The following is a 16,681-nucleotide window of genomic DNA, read 5'->3' as shown; positions in this document are numbered from 1 at the left end:
GGACTGATGAGGGAAATGCTGCCAGGGTAATACTATCAAAATAAGACAATGTGCTTTCAGGAAGGCACATGACAAAAAGTCTTCAGTAAAACAAGATGAAAAAATATGAGTTAAAACGGTGTGTGGTCAGTGAGGTAGAATAAAAATGATCTTAAATGAATGATCCCTATACAGGTTCACCTGTGAGCTTTTGGGAAGGGCAGGAAGTTTTTAACCAGGGCATCCCCAGAAAATGTTCCCTAATGTATTCATGTTGACCTGGGAGGGGGCCCGTCGGGTGTGCCAGTGGGATTTGTCCCTCTTTCCTCTTGAGAATTTTATGAGCAAATTGAAGGAAGACATATGGCAGATTTATGAAATGTAGAGTTGACACAAAGCCCAGAACAGTAGCTGAAGTGTTGTTGAATGTTAGAATTAATACTCAGAAGGAAGGACAATTAAAGTATCAAGCTAGAAAGATGGATCGAAGCCAACCAACCAGATTAAATTGAACAGTGACACATTTACTAGTATTTAGGTTAAGAATAATGATTTAATTAGGAAGGATATCAGGCCAAGTTTGACAGCAGTTTTATGTAGAGAAAAGCTAGAGGCCAAAGTCGCCCACAAGCTTATATAATCCAATAGCATTCCAGAACTACTAGAAAAATTGATGGAGAATTAAGTGTTACAATAGTGTAGAAATAGTTAAAATCTGCGAATAGTATAGAAATCAGGCCATGGGAGAAGGTATTCCTACTGTGCTTGGTTCCCATAGCCCAGAGTTTTAGTGTGGGCTCTGAGGTCACACTGCCTGTTTTCAGAATTCTCCTCTGGCCCTAGACCTCTCTGAACCTGTATTCTTCATCTGTAAAATGAGTAGAATAACAGAACTATGTCATAGGAATTTTATAAGAATTAATTTAGATGATACATATAAAACTCTCAGCACAGAGGCCAACACCTAAAGCATTTGGTTAATGTTTTTGTTATTGGAGTTATCATTGTAACACTCTACTGACTCTTCTAAGGTCACTAAGAAAGTCAGAATCTGTCAGGTAAAAAAATTTTCAGACTTTCTTGCTTAAAGAGCTTTTATAGGAATTTGGAGGGCTTATTTGTTTATTTATTGTTGTGTAACAAATTACTCCAAAATGTAGCAGCTTAAATTAATAAGCGTTTATCTCATATATTCTGAGAGTTGAGAATTCAGAAGCAGCTTAGCTGGTAGGTCTGGTGCAGGGTCTCTCATAGAGGCTGCTGTCAACGTGTCACCTGGGGTTGCAGTGTCATCTCAAGCCTTTACTGGGGGCCAAATAATGACTCACTCACATAACTTTTGGTTGGAGGCCTCAGTTTCTCGCCACATGGACCTCTCCATTGAGTATCCTCATGACCTGGCAACTAGCTTCCCCCAAAGTGAGTGACCCAAGAGAGAGAGAGCAAGGCAGAGTTGCATGCCTTTTGTGACTTAGAATATGGATGGTATGTGACTCCAGAGGCTATTAGTCACACTGACCAACCCTGAGATAGTATGGGAGGGGACTTCACAAGGCCATGGATACCAGGAGGTGGGGATCACTGGGAGCCATATTGGAGGCTGGCTATTACGGGGAGGTTATCACCACAGAGATTCAGAGATTTGATGGCTGAGTGCAGCTACATGAAAGGACTATTGTATAGACAAGGGAGACTTATTCTGTGTGGCTTCCAAGAACAGAATTCAAGCCCTTCAGCAGAGATTCCTTTAGGGCTTCATTTATATTATTTCACTTTTGATGGAAAAGAAATGTTTCGGCAAAATATAAGGTCTTTGTTCCTAAACCAATATGGCTTGGAGAAACTATTAAGAGGTAAAATGACCTTGATGTTTTTGGAATCCTGAAATGTTTCTCTCTTTTTTAAAAAATATATATATCTTTATTGACTTCAGAGAGAGGAAGGGAGAGGGGGAGAGAGAGAGAGATAGAAACATCAATGATGAGCGAATCATCATTGATCAGCTGCCTCCTGCACGCCCCCGACTGGGGATCGAGCCTACAACCCAAGCATGTGCCCTGACTGGGAATCGAACCATGATCTCCTGGATCCTAGGTCAATGTTCAACCGCTGAGCCACGCCCAGCTGGGCTATTTCTCCTTTTAAGAACAAAACTCTGACGTGGTTGATTTAGACGTAGCCCATGGGGTTTAAACCAGAAATTGCCAACTTTTTATGAGGCAAAGCCTTTGGATCATGGGAGGAGCAGGAGTATGGGCAGAGTTTTCTCTTTGGGAATGCCAGCAGACCTTGGGGAGAGAAATGAGGGTGCAGCTCTGGGGGATGCTGGCCAGGTAAGGCTCAGCCATCTACCGGGGGATACCAGCCTACACTTTGCGTGCATGCAAAAGGATTGCTCACACTTTGCTTGGATTCCCACGTGGAGAACTGAGAATGCACTCATGTTTAAACAGCCGGAGAAACTTTTTAAATGGTTGGTGGATGTGGTGGGGTGCTGTTATATTGGTCACTCTGTATACATCCAATGTATGAAATGTCCAGAAGAGAATGAAGTTCTTCCAGGAACATGAAGGGAGAGTGGAGCATGCTGCTTTTACTCTTCCTTTCTCCCATATGCCCATGGGCACTCCCTGAAATGAGAAACCAGTAGAATATGAAACTATTTCTAATCTTGAATCAGTACTAGAAGCTCTGAAGAATTTCTGCCACTGGATGTACATACGGGATTCATCCTACCCCAGTGTAGCAACTACTCTTCTAGGAGGTGAAGGGATGATCATGAGCAGAAACACACCAATAGCCCAACCTTAGAAGGCCATGGTATGGAGGTGAGGGCAGGCCATGTGGCAGTGGAACTGGGGGAGGTATATCTGGATCCTGTCAATGTCCCAGGAAAAGACACGAGTCAAGAAAAGATACCAGTCAGGGCTGCACTGAGTGATGAGCTCAGGTAGCTCTTGTTCCTGACATGGCATGGGTACCTGGCAAACAAGAGAAGGGAAAAAATACCTTCTGACCCAAAGATAAAACCCTCTGTGTACTTGCTTTGTCTCCTGCTTCTACCAAACAGATTCCTCAGCTACTTAAAGTCAGTATATTTAAACCTTTTCTGTCTCTATATGGGCCCAAAATATTGAACAGGGCCACACAATCTCTGATAGAACCTCCCTAACTCCCTATTGTACTTGACACAATAGATTATCCTAGGCCTCCCATCAGGGACTTCCGCCTGGTAGTTGGTGAGAAATCTGAAGTTAGTTTTATTATATTCCTTTGTAAGTAACCTGTTTTTATTTTCACCTGGATGCTTATGAGACTTTTTCTGTGTAATGAAAACTTGTCCTTAAGACTGAAAGCATCAACTTTCAATGTCACTTGACAAATCTTTCAGCTTAAGAAGGGTCTCTATGTCTTTGATAATGATGTCAACCTTAGTTTGCTTTCTTTTCTTCTTTTGGCATTATTATTATCTGAATATTGGATTATTTTGTTCCATTTTTCAGATTTATTTTTTTCTCCTCATTTTGGTCTTTCTGTCCTGAGTTCTGGGAGAAATTTCCCAAGTCATTAATTTCACTGATTTGATTTACTGTAATATTCAATCTGTTGCTCATTGGTCCATTGTGAATTCAAAATTGGTTGCCATATTTTTTCATCTCCTTGCAGCTGGCTTCTTACTTTCAGCTCCCTGCTATCATTTCATAGATGCAACGTCAGCTTCCATCTTGAAGACACAAATTAGGGATTATCCAACATCTTCCCCCATTTCTTAGGAGTAGAGAAAGTCATTGAAATTCCTCAAAAATGTTCTCATGTAATGAATCTTTTCACGTGGACAATAATTTCTTGCATCATCATCATCATCGTTACAAAGACAAGACAGTAACATGATTTATCTTATGCAGATTTAAATCTAGATTCCTAAAAAAACAGTCTTATATAAAACTACAGTTCAATCTGTGAGTAAAACAAAAAATAAAGGTTGATTAAACGTTAGTCATGTTTATAATGTTGCGGGGGTTTAATTTTAAATGTTTATTTTCAAATTCTAAAATGTTTGTTTTATAACATTTGGAAAATTATAAAAGAAAAAATGATTGCCTATAACCCACCACACTCTTAACATCTCAGTGTTTTTCCTCTGGAAGATAATCTTGATTGAAGGGCTTTTATCTAAGGGCAACCAAAAATCATTGATATAAAACTCAAATGAAAAAGGAAGAGTCACATTTTTGTCATGGGACAAAGTCCCAATCACAAATTCACATTGATGTTTTTAAGGCTGTTGAGCTTTGCCATAAATTTACTTCTGGATGCCTCTGTTTCCTTGCTTAAAATGAAGAGCATCCTTCATCCACCCAGACTGCATCTGCAGGCTGTAAATGCAAAAGGCATCTGTCAAAAGTTCTAAGGGCATAGAATGTTCTAGAAAAACAGTTGTCCCTGTAGTGCTTACATGTATTTAGTGTAGAGCGTTTGAAGAGATTATGGTTCAAAGACAACAAGAGGAAGCATTTTTTCCTAAGGGTAAATTGAGGGTTTCCTGCCAACAACTTTACCTAACAATTTTGATATTAATAAAATAAAGAACAGAGACACACAGAGTCTGCAAAGCCAAGTAGCCCTGGGCTCCAACGGGGTTCTTCCTCCAACAAAGCTAAAACAGAATTCCCCATCCAACAGGACTTGGCTCCAGTTCCCAGAGCCGTTCACATTCTGGTTCAACACTGGCTGGTGAGAGTCAAACATAGATATCCTTATTTACTTTGTAAATGGAAATTTGAAGTGAATTATTTTCAGAATGCTGGTTGACACCCAAAAGGATGTAATTAGAATAAGGGGCTTTCTGGTTTGAAGATACGAAAGAAAAAAATGATCTGTCTCTTTGAAATGAAATTATTAAGTAGTAAGAGAGAGGAGGTTTGGTTTTCAGCCTTCAAAGCAAAATCAATGGCCTGCAATTTCCTTTTCTTTTTTCTCTTAAAATTACTTAGGCCACAGCAGGGGTAGAAGGAGCAACCCAGGGGCTGGAGAACTGATTTGTGAGGAGGATCAGTGGGGAGGAGGCAATCTTGTGTGTCTGGTGCATTTCCCTTCTATTTCCATCCCATTTTAACCCATAATGGATCTAGATTGCAGTGATCCATTCTAGATCACTACTTGGGGTATTTCACACCTGCCTCTCCCTTCCTCATGCCTGTTGGGGGAGGAAGCAGTGTTACTGGTGGGAGCTGGGTACAGGTAAGAAGCCAAGGTGAAATGTGTATGCTTTGCATCTTTAGATGAACATGTCCAGACTCTGGTTTTATCCCATACTTCACATGATTTCACTGAGATTTTATTTTAGATTCCTAAAGTTTCTACTAATTAAAGCCATTTTGCCTTGGGACTTTTAGCTCTTAATCCTAGAATAGCCCTGATAATTTCCTGGTAATTTCTGATTTGTTTACGGTACCTGTAAGGATTTCTTAACCCTCAACTCATTCATTCATATTCTCTCTCTCTCTCTCTCTCTCTCTCTCTCACACACACACTCACACACACACTTTCTGAAGTGACAGGTGATGTATCAGAAAGAGCAAGATCTTTAGAGAGCACCAATGCCGAGTTCTGGTTTCAGTTCTGCCATTTACTAACTTAGCAACACTGAACAATCTTAACCTCCCTTGGCTTCACTTTCCTCATCTGTAAGACCAGGATAGTAATAACTACCTCACAGGATTTTTGTGAGAATTAAGTGGCATTCTCTATATAAAATGCTGAGCATAGTGCTTGCAGTTAGAAGACAACTTATTAACAGTAGCTACTATTAATAATAATAGTCATCAGCATCAGCAGCATCATAGTCCAGAACCTCAGAAAATCCACAGTGGGTTAAAAACTCTTAAGTACTTTAGGTGGAATATGAACCTAGCAAAGTATTTCTATGTCCGTGTTACCCACTTCTCCCTGTGGAAAAAGGTACCAAAGGTGATGCAAATTCTGCCTTTGCCTTCGAAATAAGCACAAGCAGGATGAACCCCAATGGGGCCACATACCACCGGTGACTGTCTCTCTGAATGTGTATCTATTTCCCATCACACACACGCTGTGTCGCTAACAGCCATACCTTTGTAGGAAAGGATAAACTATGTTGTCTGCTTCTCTACTGATACCTTTCTTTCAGTTTGGTTGCCTAACATCTGATGTCCCTTGGGTTTTATCCAAAAAGAAATGACCAGAAAGAATTACATTAACTCAGATGTTCCCCCAAGTTCCACCCAGCATCTTGCTTAGTGCTGCAAAAGCAATTTAAGAGACCATTTGAGCACTGCTGTGAGCCAGAAGCCCCCAGTCTCTTGGGCATGAGTGCCATGAAGCCCAGAGGTTGGGGCTCTCTGGGCAGACTTTGTGGGGCAGCCTAGTACCAGCCTGTGAACCAGCCCCCACCCTGCTTCCAGCTACTCCATCATCCATAGGCGTATAGAAGTCTCTTTGTCATTTTTTTGTTTTGTAGCCACTGCTCCCTTGTGGGAATAAGTTCCATATGTACAGTTCCCCACTCCTCCCCCAGATAAAGTAATACTTCCTCTGTTTCTCCAAAGAGTGCCTCTTTCTGATGACTAGGAGCTGCCTAACAAGTGTTCCCCTTCCTTGCTGCCATGTGATTTGTATATTTTGATTACATGCCTTCCCACCACTTTTCTTCCTGGACTTGAATAGCGTCCTAATTTTCTACAGCTCTTGACTCTCTTCAAATCAGAGAGAACTGAGATAGAATTTCAATTCTACTACTTCCTAGCTGTGTGTCTGTTGGCAAGGTTATCTAAGCTTTAGTATTGTTTTCTCATCTGAAAAATAGAGACTGGTAGTCCTTGCCCATAGGGTGGTTAGAGGTTTCATGAGATAATACAGTATTCATGCCCCTAAGTGGAGGTAGAGGAGTGGGTAGTGTCTAAAGCCAGTTTAAGATCAGGGGAAGGTTAAGGTCAAATAAGGTCAGAATTAGCCAGTGCTGGAAAAGATTGCTGAAGAATTAGTAACTCTGTGTTCAGGGATCAGGTTATAGGAAAACTATGTATTTTTGAAGTATATGAGTTACTCTCAGGAAATAGACTCTTGGGGTAGAGGACAGTAGTAACAATGGCACTACCCTGCCCACCCCCATCAAGTGGGTGGCAGGAGGAATTGCAGCACTACCTCTAGTTACTTTTCTCTTTCATTGCTTAACTAAAATGAATGTTCCTTCTCCTAAATGATGGTACTGCAAAGCCAAACTGTTTTCAAATTGCTTTATATCTAGTCTTTTAAAGTACTCACCGTTCTCAGTTTTAAGAGTGAATGAGTTGAGTGATTATATTTATCACATTCTGCCACTGCACACACATCCCCAAAACAGCAAAATGGACTTCTCCTTGTTTGTCGGAAGTCCTTGAGAATAAGTTTCCTACTCCTGCTATAAATGTAACTGGGATGTAACTCTGCGGACTTCCACTGCTCGTTTGAAAACTGCCCCCTTGCTCTCTGGCGTCTCACACAGCCTTGGGAAATGCCCTTATTGATTAGCTTCCTTGACAGGCATTCTTCTCTGTAGTAAAGGTCAGGTCAGTAATGTTGCCACACTCGATATTAACAATGCTTTCCCTTTTTGGGATCATTTCTAAAACTTGAGTTCTTATTGTCACCACAACCCCCAAATGCTCCGGGAACCAGGGCACCTGCTCACATTTCTATCTGGAGAGGGGCCTGTGTTCCATACCACTGATATCCCTAAGTCTTGGCCTAGCACTTCCACCAGCCCATGTTAGCCCCTCTGTACCAGCCTTTTCTTCACACCTGGCTAATTGTGGAGATTTGTGCATTGTCTCATGTGAAGTTGGAGTTCCATCCCTGTAAAATGGGCCACTGGTGGCCTGAAGCAAGCCTTCCCCATCCCAGAACTGAGCCTAGAACCGTGCGATTCTAGCCCTGTGGTAGAATGGAGGCCTTGGTACCTGGGAGCATCAAGTGTGGATGTCAGCTGTGTACACTCCCCTAACATCACCAGGCGCTGCTGACCAACTTCCATCTTCGTTAAGTTCATCTGCCTTCTCTCCTAGACATTCCAGAAGCATTCGTTGGTTTTGCCATTGTAGCATCTAAGAGAAAATACTTAGTCCCAGTTCAAAAACCTTAGCTGAAAGTTCCTACTACAAAGCCAAGCGTCATTATTAAATTGTCAGAAAATTGTCAGAAAGTTAGCCATGACATTTGAGGAAGTAATGAAATGGCTATAAATGATGTAAGCTTCCTAACGGCTGAACATGTTCACAGCTCTGACATCTAGAGAAGAGAGCGAGGAGCCGCGGCTCCAGCCGGCTCCCACCCGCCAGCCCAGCAGAAAGTCCAGTGAGGGCTGCTTTGAAAAGGGGGTGATTGTACTTGGTGGTGCGGATGCAGGTCCCCAGGGAGCAAGGCTGTCGGAAGGAGCTGTCCAGATGGCTGCCTCCCTGGCCCTTCTGAACTGGAGAGACCCCTCCTGTGAATTGAATCCATAGTTTCTGTGCCCCTCGGCTGCTATTCCAAATTCTCTTCCCATGAGTGAAGCTGGGCTCCAGGCCTTATTAGTAGGTCTGTGATCTCCGGGCAGAACTTTCACAGCTTCCCTGGAGAACAGTGGTGTCTACAAGAAGTGCCTTTGGTTAACATGTTGGAGGCCTCTCGTAAATTTCAGAGCAACAGGAACAGAGCAGCTTTGAAACTCCAGATGCCAATGGGCTCAGTATGAGGTCTGTCCTGAAAACCGGAACATTTGATTTTCCGATCAGCCCCGAGTGCTAATCAGTCTCGGTGCCTGGAGGAGCCGAGTGCAGAGTCCGGAGCCCTGGGGAATGGGGCTAACTCTTCCCTCTGTCTGGGCTTCCTGGGGGCCTCCTTGGAGTTTCCCGGTTGACCTTCACAGCCTTCCTTTTCTAAGTAAGGGTTTTTTCCCTTTTAAGTGTCTGGGCTTTTTCTTGCTTCACTTAATATTTCCTTGAGTTTTCAGAAAGAAGAGAAAGAAAATTAAGAGGGAGACAGGGAAAGACTGGAGGAAGCTGGAGAAAACATAAAGAGGGGGGGAGAGAAAGAGACAGACTGAAAGAGTCATTCTCTGGGAAGATGCTGGGAATTTGGAGATTTCCTTGTAAAGGTCATTTTTCCTAAGTTACTGAGCAAATCCTCCACCTTTTGTGACCACCTACCCTGCCTGGATTTGAGAGATGCTGTAAGGATCGCACCTGGCACTCAGCAAATGGTAACCCCTCGTCTCCCCTCCGCAGCCTTTCCAGAGTCCCTTTCCTCCTGGACTTGTTGAAGCTTCTGGGAACATCAGTAGGGATGGTTTTGTGCGTCTGGCCTGACCATGCTGCAGCGTGTGTCTCCTTTGCTGATTCTGGTGGTATCTGAGACAAACACCTTTAAAAGTCCCAAAACAAGAACAATAGCTCCCCCTCTCCTTGTGGCGTGCTTTGCACTTTGCACAGAGCTTTTAGGTGCACTAGTCCTTGAGGCTATCCAGGTGCACTAAGGGCGGACGAGCCTGATGCCACCCCTTGTCTGTGGCTGGCTCACCCTGAGGTAGCAGTCAGAGCAGAGGGCTAGACTGTGCCTCCCCTTGGAACTGTTGGGCTTCTCCTCCTTGTAAATCACATTTCCCACAGCTGCAGAATGTGCTGTTGGAAACAGGACCCTCCCCTCATATCACACACATTGAACTCCTCAGGGTTAGAGGCCAGGGCTGCACCCTCTGCAGAATCTTGAATTAAATGCTCACTTTTAGGATGTTTGTGGTTATATCAGGAGAGAAAAACACATGTAACAGAACAGAAACAGTTAAGTTCACAGGAGTGTGTGCATTGTATACTAACATAGTTCTAGGTGGTAGATTAGAGATGAATTTTATCCCCTAAGTTTTTATTCCACATTGCCATTAACAAAAGATTTTCCACAGTGATGTGTCATTTTTGTAATCAGGAAAAAGATTTTTTAAAAATAAAGTGATCATCAAGCTTCCTTGGTCCCCTCGGCACCTTTGGTTGTGTCAGACAAATGAGATAGAGGACCAGGAGCCCCCACCTGGTCTGTGAGTGCAGAGAGCAAAGTCAGCACATGCTAGCTGCCATCACGGCGACCAGGCATGGAGTTTCCTCATCTGCTGGGCTCCTTGGCTTATTCGTGAGCTGCATGAAGGACAGAGACGGTTTCCATTGGTGGCTGCTTCTGCATTGTCTTTGGGAGGTTGTGAAGGATGTCATGCACTGTAGCACATGAGTCCCTTTCAGAAGCAGCCACAGAAGAGAAGTTGCTCTCTGACCATAGACTCGGGCAAAGCTGAGCCTGTCCTGCATTTGCAAAATGGGTGCATTTCTATCTAAGGAACTGTGTGCACCCTTGCCCAGACTGCTAGAGGGCAGAGAGCTGGACCCACCGCTCGGAGTCAGCACACACATGTGATCTTCTGCTGCTCGTGTTTGTATATGACCTGCTACCTGACTTCTTTGTTCTTTTCAACCATCACCTTCATTTTCCTTTGCCCACATCTCTCCATTCCTTTCTCACTGTTTCTGTGTCTTCCTCTCTTCCCCCTCCCTCCACCCCTTTCTCTGCCCCTCTTTCTACCTCTCTCTCTCTCTCTCTCCCTCTGTGTGTCTCTGTGTCTATCTCTCACACACACACCCCTACCTTTCCCATCCATGTCCTCTTTTTATGGTACCATTTTTTTAAAGCCTCAAGTCATTTATGAGAAGAGGCAGAATATCCATGTGTACATAAAACAGTGACACTGAGTCTACTCCTCACCGGTTTTGGAGAGTCGTGCTCCCAAGACAGATCCAGAGGTTTTCTTTCAATATCTTCTATTTACCTGACACTTCACCACAAAAGAACTTCAGCAGGTTTCAGGCTTTCGTACCACACAGGAGTTTGAATTGCTGAAAGATGATCGGCTCCAAAAAGGATCCCTCCAGGGACCCCTGTCTTTTTTCGTCTCTAAGAGCCTTTTTGTCTCTATCTATTTTTGTTATTGTTTCCTGTGTAATACAAGCCTGTGTCTCAAACACTAGCGAGTCTCCTGGAGGGCAAACGGTACTGTATATGAAATCTATTTAAAACCTGACTTTTAAAAAATCATCTGCAGAGCATGCCACACAGATTCCTGGGCCCCAGCCCAAAGATCCTAGTTCAGTGGGTCTGGTGTGGGGCCCATAAACTTGGCTTCCTAACAAGCTTCAGGAATGTGAAGGTGCTGGTCCACAGACCGCACTTTGAAGAGCCCGGCTCTAAGCCCTGACGAGGGATGCCCTCTAGCCACGTGGAGGTGGTTGTCTAAATGGCCTTTTATAGAGCTTATCAAAAGCCTTTTTCAAGGTCTAAATCAAATCAGATCCACTAGTCTCTAGCCCCTTCATCTTGCCATGTTTACTCCTTGGCAAGTTTAGTGAACACAGAGGAGCCAGTTGTGTGAATTACAGCAGACCCTCCAGTGTCTGCTGTCGGCAAGTGACCAGCCCTTTATCAACCATCCAGGCCTGGGACTTGCAGGTAGCTGATCAGCCAAGGCAATTGGACCCCATATCCTGGAGACTGCTGCTGACAGGGACATGCTGCAGCCAGGAGGGCCAAGGCTGGCCAGCACCCCCGGGTGGACATCCCCACCTGGCTTTGGGCTTCCTGTTCATCCTCACATGTCAAAGTAGCTATCATTAAGGGCTAACGGGGACACTTGGACTTTCAGTCACACTATACTGAACTTATGGAGGGAGGGGGACCATTATGTGACATAGTGGTCTTATCACATGCGGGACTTCATGAGCATCTTGGGTTGTCAGTGATGGTAACAACACAAACAGCTGAGCGATATGTAGCGGCAGTTTGTTGAGTACAGTAGTGATCAAACTTTGCCTCATTCCCACCCACGAGGCAGGTGGATTCTGCATCTTGTAGAGGCCCAAGCAAGCTAGGAAAGTTCAAATACTTCCTCCAGGTGGCAGAGGTAGGATTCAAACCCGTGTCTCTCTGCCTCCAAAGCCCATGCTCATAACCATTAAGTGCTCTCTCACCATCTGCATCAAGGATTCTATTGTAGTTTTAGCCTCTGCTTTTTCCACTGAGATTGTGAGATTTCCGAAATTGTGATACTCCTGGAAGCAGCTCAGGAATAGAAAGGCAGCAGTGTGAGTTCAATATTCAGTCGCGGTCTAGAACCCACAATATGAGATGGTCTGCCTTCTCTCAAAGAGCAAGAGCTCCAAGAACATTTTTTCCAGAAAATGAGTGAGAAAGACCCATTTCCCACAAGCATACGAGGACCTTTTGAAGGAAGCAACAAATTACATCCACTAGGCCATCTTGAAATAGCTACCAACTGTGTCTCAAGTGTTACTTGAGAAAACAAAGCTACTGGAGTCTAATTCAATAAATCCAAAGTGATGCTCCTTGGGCTGGTCCACAGGCCTGTTCGTGTGTTTTTCCTTGCAGTGCCCCTGGCTGGCTATTTTTATTCCTGCCTGAGAGCCAAGAAGGAAAACCCTGAGAGGTTTGTTAATGCCCCTTGCTCTTAAGAGTTATGGGTGCCAGGGCTGTGAGTAGGTTTGGTCTCTGCCCCCCAACTCTATTCTCTTTCCCTCCCCCCAAAGCTTTCCTATTACTGTCTGTGCTGCTCCCAGGTGGACTTCTGTGCCTTAAGTCATCTTCACCGCATGATCGTGCCATGCCCACCACCCAGAGAAGCCCTGCTACCATACATATATCCTTCCCAGACTTCATGTTTTTTCAGTAGAATCATACAATACAGACCATCTTGGAAATGCACCTAATTTCCAGTAATGTATCATGAACATCTTTCTACATCATTAATGCAGAAACATTGGTTTAATGGTTATCTAGTACTCTTTTGTGCCTCCCTTCTGGTTTCTTGCATTTAAGACAGATTTTTATGAATGCTTTCTATAAAAAATAGTCACCATCACTTTGCAAAAGCAAAATTAGGTCGCTTTGGGGTAGTAGACTTTAAATAGTAAAATGGCTGTGGGATCTCTGACTCACGCAGAATCTGTGGAGAGGTTGTTTTGTTTTCTACGAAGGTAAATAAATAAAGCTCTGCTGGCAAGCTCTTGATGTAGGAGGTGCTAGTCCTGGACTGGCAGGGAGAGAGTAAGGGAAAGCTGTGGGGGGCATGCCAGCAGGGACCAGAAATCCCAGCCATCAGGGCTCGGCCCCTCATGACCAGTGGGGGCCAGCAGGTATTTCTTCCTGTACTGTGGATCTAAGCCAAATGTCTTTTCTCTCCCCAGCAAATCCACCCATGGCCGCAGCTGTGGTGTCCTATTTTAATGAATGTCCAGATTCCCACAGTCAGCTCTGCTTCCATGGAACCTGCAGGTTTTTGGTGCAGGAGGACAGGCCAGCATGTGTGTAAGTATCCCCTGGTGTCCTGGGGTTCTGGCACTGGGGACGGCCCTGCAACCAATTCAAAGAACATTTACCTCCATGAGGCATGCCAGAAGCCCTGAGACCCCTGAAGCCTGACGTGTTGGAAGATCAAAACCCAGCTAGTGAAAAAGCCAGGTTCCAGGGTCCCAGCCCAGAGCCACTGAGGTAGAACCCCTGGGGGCATGGAGCCTGGGAATCTGCATTTTAACAAGCACCTCATAACTACTGGATTCAGCAAAGTCTGAAAACTCCTGGATCCAAGTTTAATTCACTACTTGGAATTTCCAGAGGGCAAGGCACTGGATTGGATCCTTAGAGTAGCCAGAGTCTCTAGGATGAGGTCTCTGTAGCACCTTTACATGCAGCTAATAGAATAGCAGAAGCACTTGCAAAGGGTTAGTGTACATAAGTGGCAACAGAACAAGAAAAAAAGATACATACCAGGGCACAGTGGTTTCCACATCAGGCTGAGCCCCCCGCAGCGGCTTCTTAAAGTATACCTGAGCCCACCCTGACCCCCTGAAGCAGAATCTGCAGGAATGAGACCCAGGAGTCACACTAGTTAAGAGCCACCAGCCATGGTCAGCCAGACTGGGGAAGAAAAGCTCTGAGGAAAGCTTCCCAGAGCAGGTACTGGGGTTTGGCTGGTGGGAGAACAGAGAGGTTACTCCAGGCCTGGAGTGTTAAGGACCTGCTGTTACAGGTCAGTGCGGCTACAGCAGGGAGGAGACAAGATTGAAGACAAAGGGGAGGCCAGAGCCTGTTGGAGTGAGCCTTTATTCTGTAGGCAGGGGAAGCCATGTCAGTTTTGGAAAGGGATGTATTAAGAAAATTAATCTATCCATACTAGAAAACTATTAGGTGGCCCTATACTCAACATTGGCACGATTGACATTTGGGGCTGGAGAATCCTTTGTTGTAGAGGTTGACCTGAGCATTGAAGGATGTTAGCAGCATCCCTGGCCTCTACCTACCAGGTTCAGTAGCGCCACCACCCTATAACGATGAAAATGTCTCCGGCCCGGCCAGAGTGGCTCAGTTGGTTGAGCACTGTCTGTCCTGTGCACCAAAAGGTCGCCCTTTCGATTCCGGTCAAGGAGCACACCTGGGTTGTGGGTTTGATCCCCAGTCAGGGAGCATACGGAAGGCAACAAATCGATGTTTCTCACATTGATGTTTCCCCCCATCTCTCTCTCCCTCTCCCTCTCCCTCCCCCTTCATCTCTCTAAGCATGTCCTCAGGTGAGGATTAAAAAAAGAATCTCCAGATATTGCCAAATGTCCCTGGAAGGGAGGCAAAATCACCCCCTGCTCCCATTAAGAACCATCCAAGTTGCCATTTCATAGGTCAAAAATGGTTGCAAGTCAGCAATTTCATGGGGTCCAACCTAATAGTACCAATAAATAATAAAAGCTAGCATTTATTGAGTTCTTGCTCATGCCAGTCCCATTCCAAACATAATCCATGTGCTCACTCATGTAATCCTCATAATGATTCTGTGAGGTAGGCACAGAGAGGTTGTGCCCAGGTGATATACCAGAGTTTACATTTAAACCCAGGCCAGCTCCTGAAGCAGAGTCCATAACCATGATGCTTAAGAATATCAAATGCATTATTAACCCAAGAGAAGTTGGGGACCAGGAGAGTTTGTGGCAGTAAGTGGTAGTGGATAGGGCTTTCTTCTTCCTGGGATGTGGCTGTGTGATCCTGAGCAGGCCCCTTGGGGTGCCTCTGAGCCTCACCTGGACAGGCACACTGGCCACCTTCCTCCTGGGGGAAGGACTGTGTGAAGCTCCCAGGTCATGTCTGCAGAGCTAAGAGCCCTTCCCACCCCATAAATTCAAAGCACAGTGATGATAATAGTCATAGTCATTATTCATTATTATCATTCTTATTAAAATGCACATGGAGGCCCCTGGGGGACTGATGGGGTTGTTTTGTTAGCAGCCTGGTCATTGTGGAAAAACACTGGCCCTGGAGGAAGAGTGGCCTCTTGGCCCAGATATCAGGAAAGCTCCCAGGACAGCAGGCAGAAGGCATTCTCCCCTCCAGCAGTACCCAATGCAGGGGCCTCAGGAGGCTGCCTCTGGCTGTGCATTGAAAGGATCCTTTTTGGAGAGAGAGGGCAAGTTTTTGCTGAGTTCTAATTTTTGTGTCCAAAGCTCAGTTTTCTCCTCAGGTGCCTTCCCCACCAGATTAGGAGCTGGTGTAAACTTTCTGAGAGCTGGCAGCCTCCAGCCTGGCCAAGACCCCTGTCGTCGCTGTTGGAAGCCTTCTCTTGCTCTCCTCAGCCTGGATTCCAAGCCCTGCTCTTGGCTCAAGGAGATACTTGTTCATCACACCATTACATTTTGATAATCAGGATGACTGACTGGCTATCTCTCCTCCATTCACATTATAAATGTTACTATATAGTAATTTCTCAATAAAAGCTGTAGCTAGCTAATGCCAGGCCCCCAGCATGCCACATCTAGTGGCTCATGGAGTCCTCACAGCTCCCCTCTCAAGTAGGGATTCTTGGCCTTATTGTATAAATGAGAAAACGAGCCAGCTAAGAGAAGTTAAGCAACTTGCCCAGAGTCCCAGAACTAGTAAGTGGTAGAGCTGGGATTCAGGCGATCAATTCCAACCCCAGAACCCATGTTTTCAGCCACTGCCCTGGAGGGCACACTGCCTCAGCCTCAAAGTTCACCTGAAATCCCTAAGCTCTGTTTTCCAGGAAAGATGTTGGCACCTTCCCCCTGCAGGTAAACCTTCCTCCGGAGAAAGGTCGGGGTCATTTCCAAGCTGCTTGCCCTGACCACAGACTCTTAAGGAGTCTTTCCCATGGATCCCATGGGGGGTCTTTGGAAACAGCAGAGACGATTTTGCAATTTGGAGCAGCTGGCCTTCTGTGAGAAGACGCAGCCATAAAAGCAGGGACCACCTCTTTAACTCAGTTTCCCCACTGGATCTTGGTGGCACTCAGCCCACAGACATGATTTATGTAGTGGTAAAGGAATATCTATACTGTTCTTTGGTGGCTTTGGTTGTCAGCATTTTGGAACTATGGTTTCGCATCTCCTTGCAGCTTCTCTTAAACACAGGGTTTGCCCTCTACAGCTCCTCAGTCTCTACTTCTGCGCTAAGGAGCTTGTAAGCTCCATGAGGACAGGACCACACCTTATACCTACTGTATTTACAGTACCTAGAAGGATCTTCTAATTAATCAATTCCTACTAGACCAGAAATTCAGTCCATACAAAGAAAGAACATTCTGTCTCTCACCTTAAGA

At 44.9% G+C, this 16,681-nt stretch overlaps 1 protein-coding gene across 1 annotated transcript in view; it reads left to right on the top strand.

The window, feature by feature from the left end:
* TGFA (transforming growth factor alpha) overlaps positions 1 to 16,681 on the top strand; it is a 90,710-nt gene that overhangs the window by 59,082 nt on the left and 14,947 nt on the right. Inside the window, exon 3 of the mRNA XM_087823750.1 lies at positions 13,269 to 13,389. Within this exon, the coding sequence (XP_087679876.1) occupies positions 13,269 to 13,389 (121 nt within the window). The remainder of the gene's footprint in view (positions 1 to 13,268; positions 13,390 to 16,681) is intronic.

This window comes from Miniopterus natalensis, chromosome 13, assembly GCF_054644295.1.
Source record: "Miniopterus natalensis isolate mMinNat1 chromosome 13, mMinNat1.hap1, whole genome shotgun sequence".
NCBI classification, from domain to species: domain Eukaryota; kingdom Metazoa; phylum Chordata; class Mammalia; order Chiroptera; family Miniopteridae; genus Miniopterus; species Miniopterus natalensis.
The sequence above is the reverse complement of the archived record's forward strand: the minus strand, read 5'-3'. Positions and strand labels throughout refer to the sequence as shown.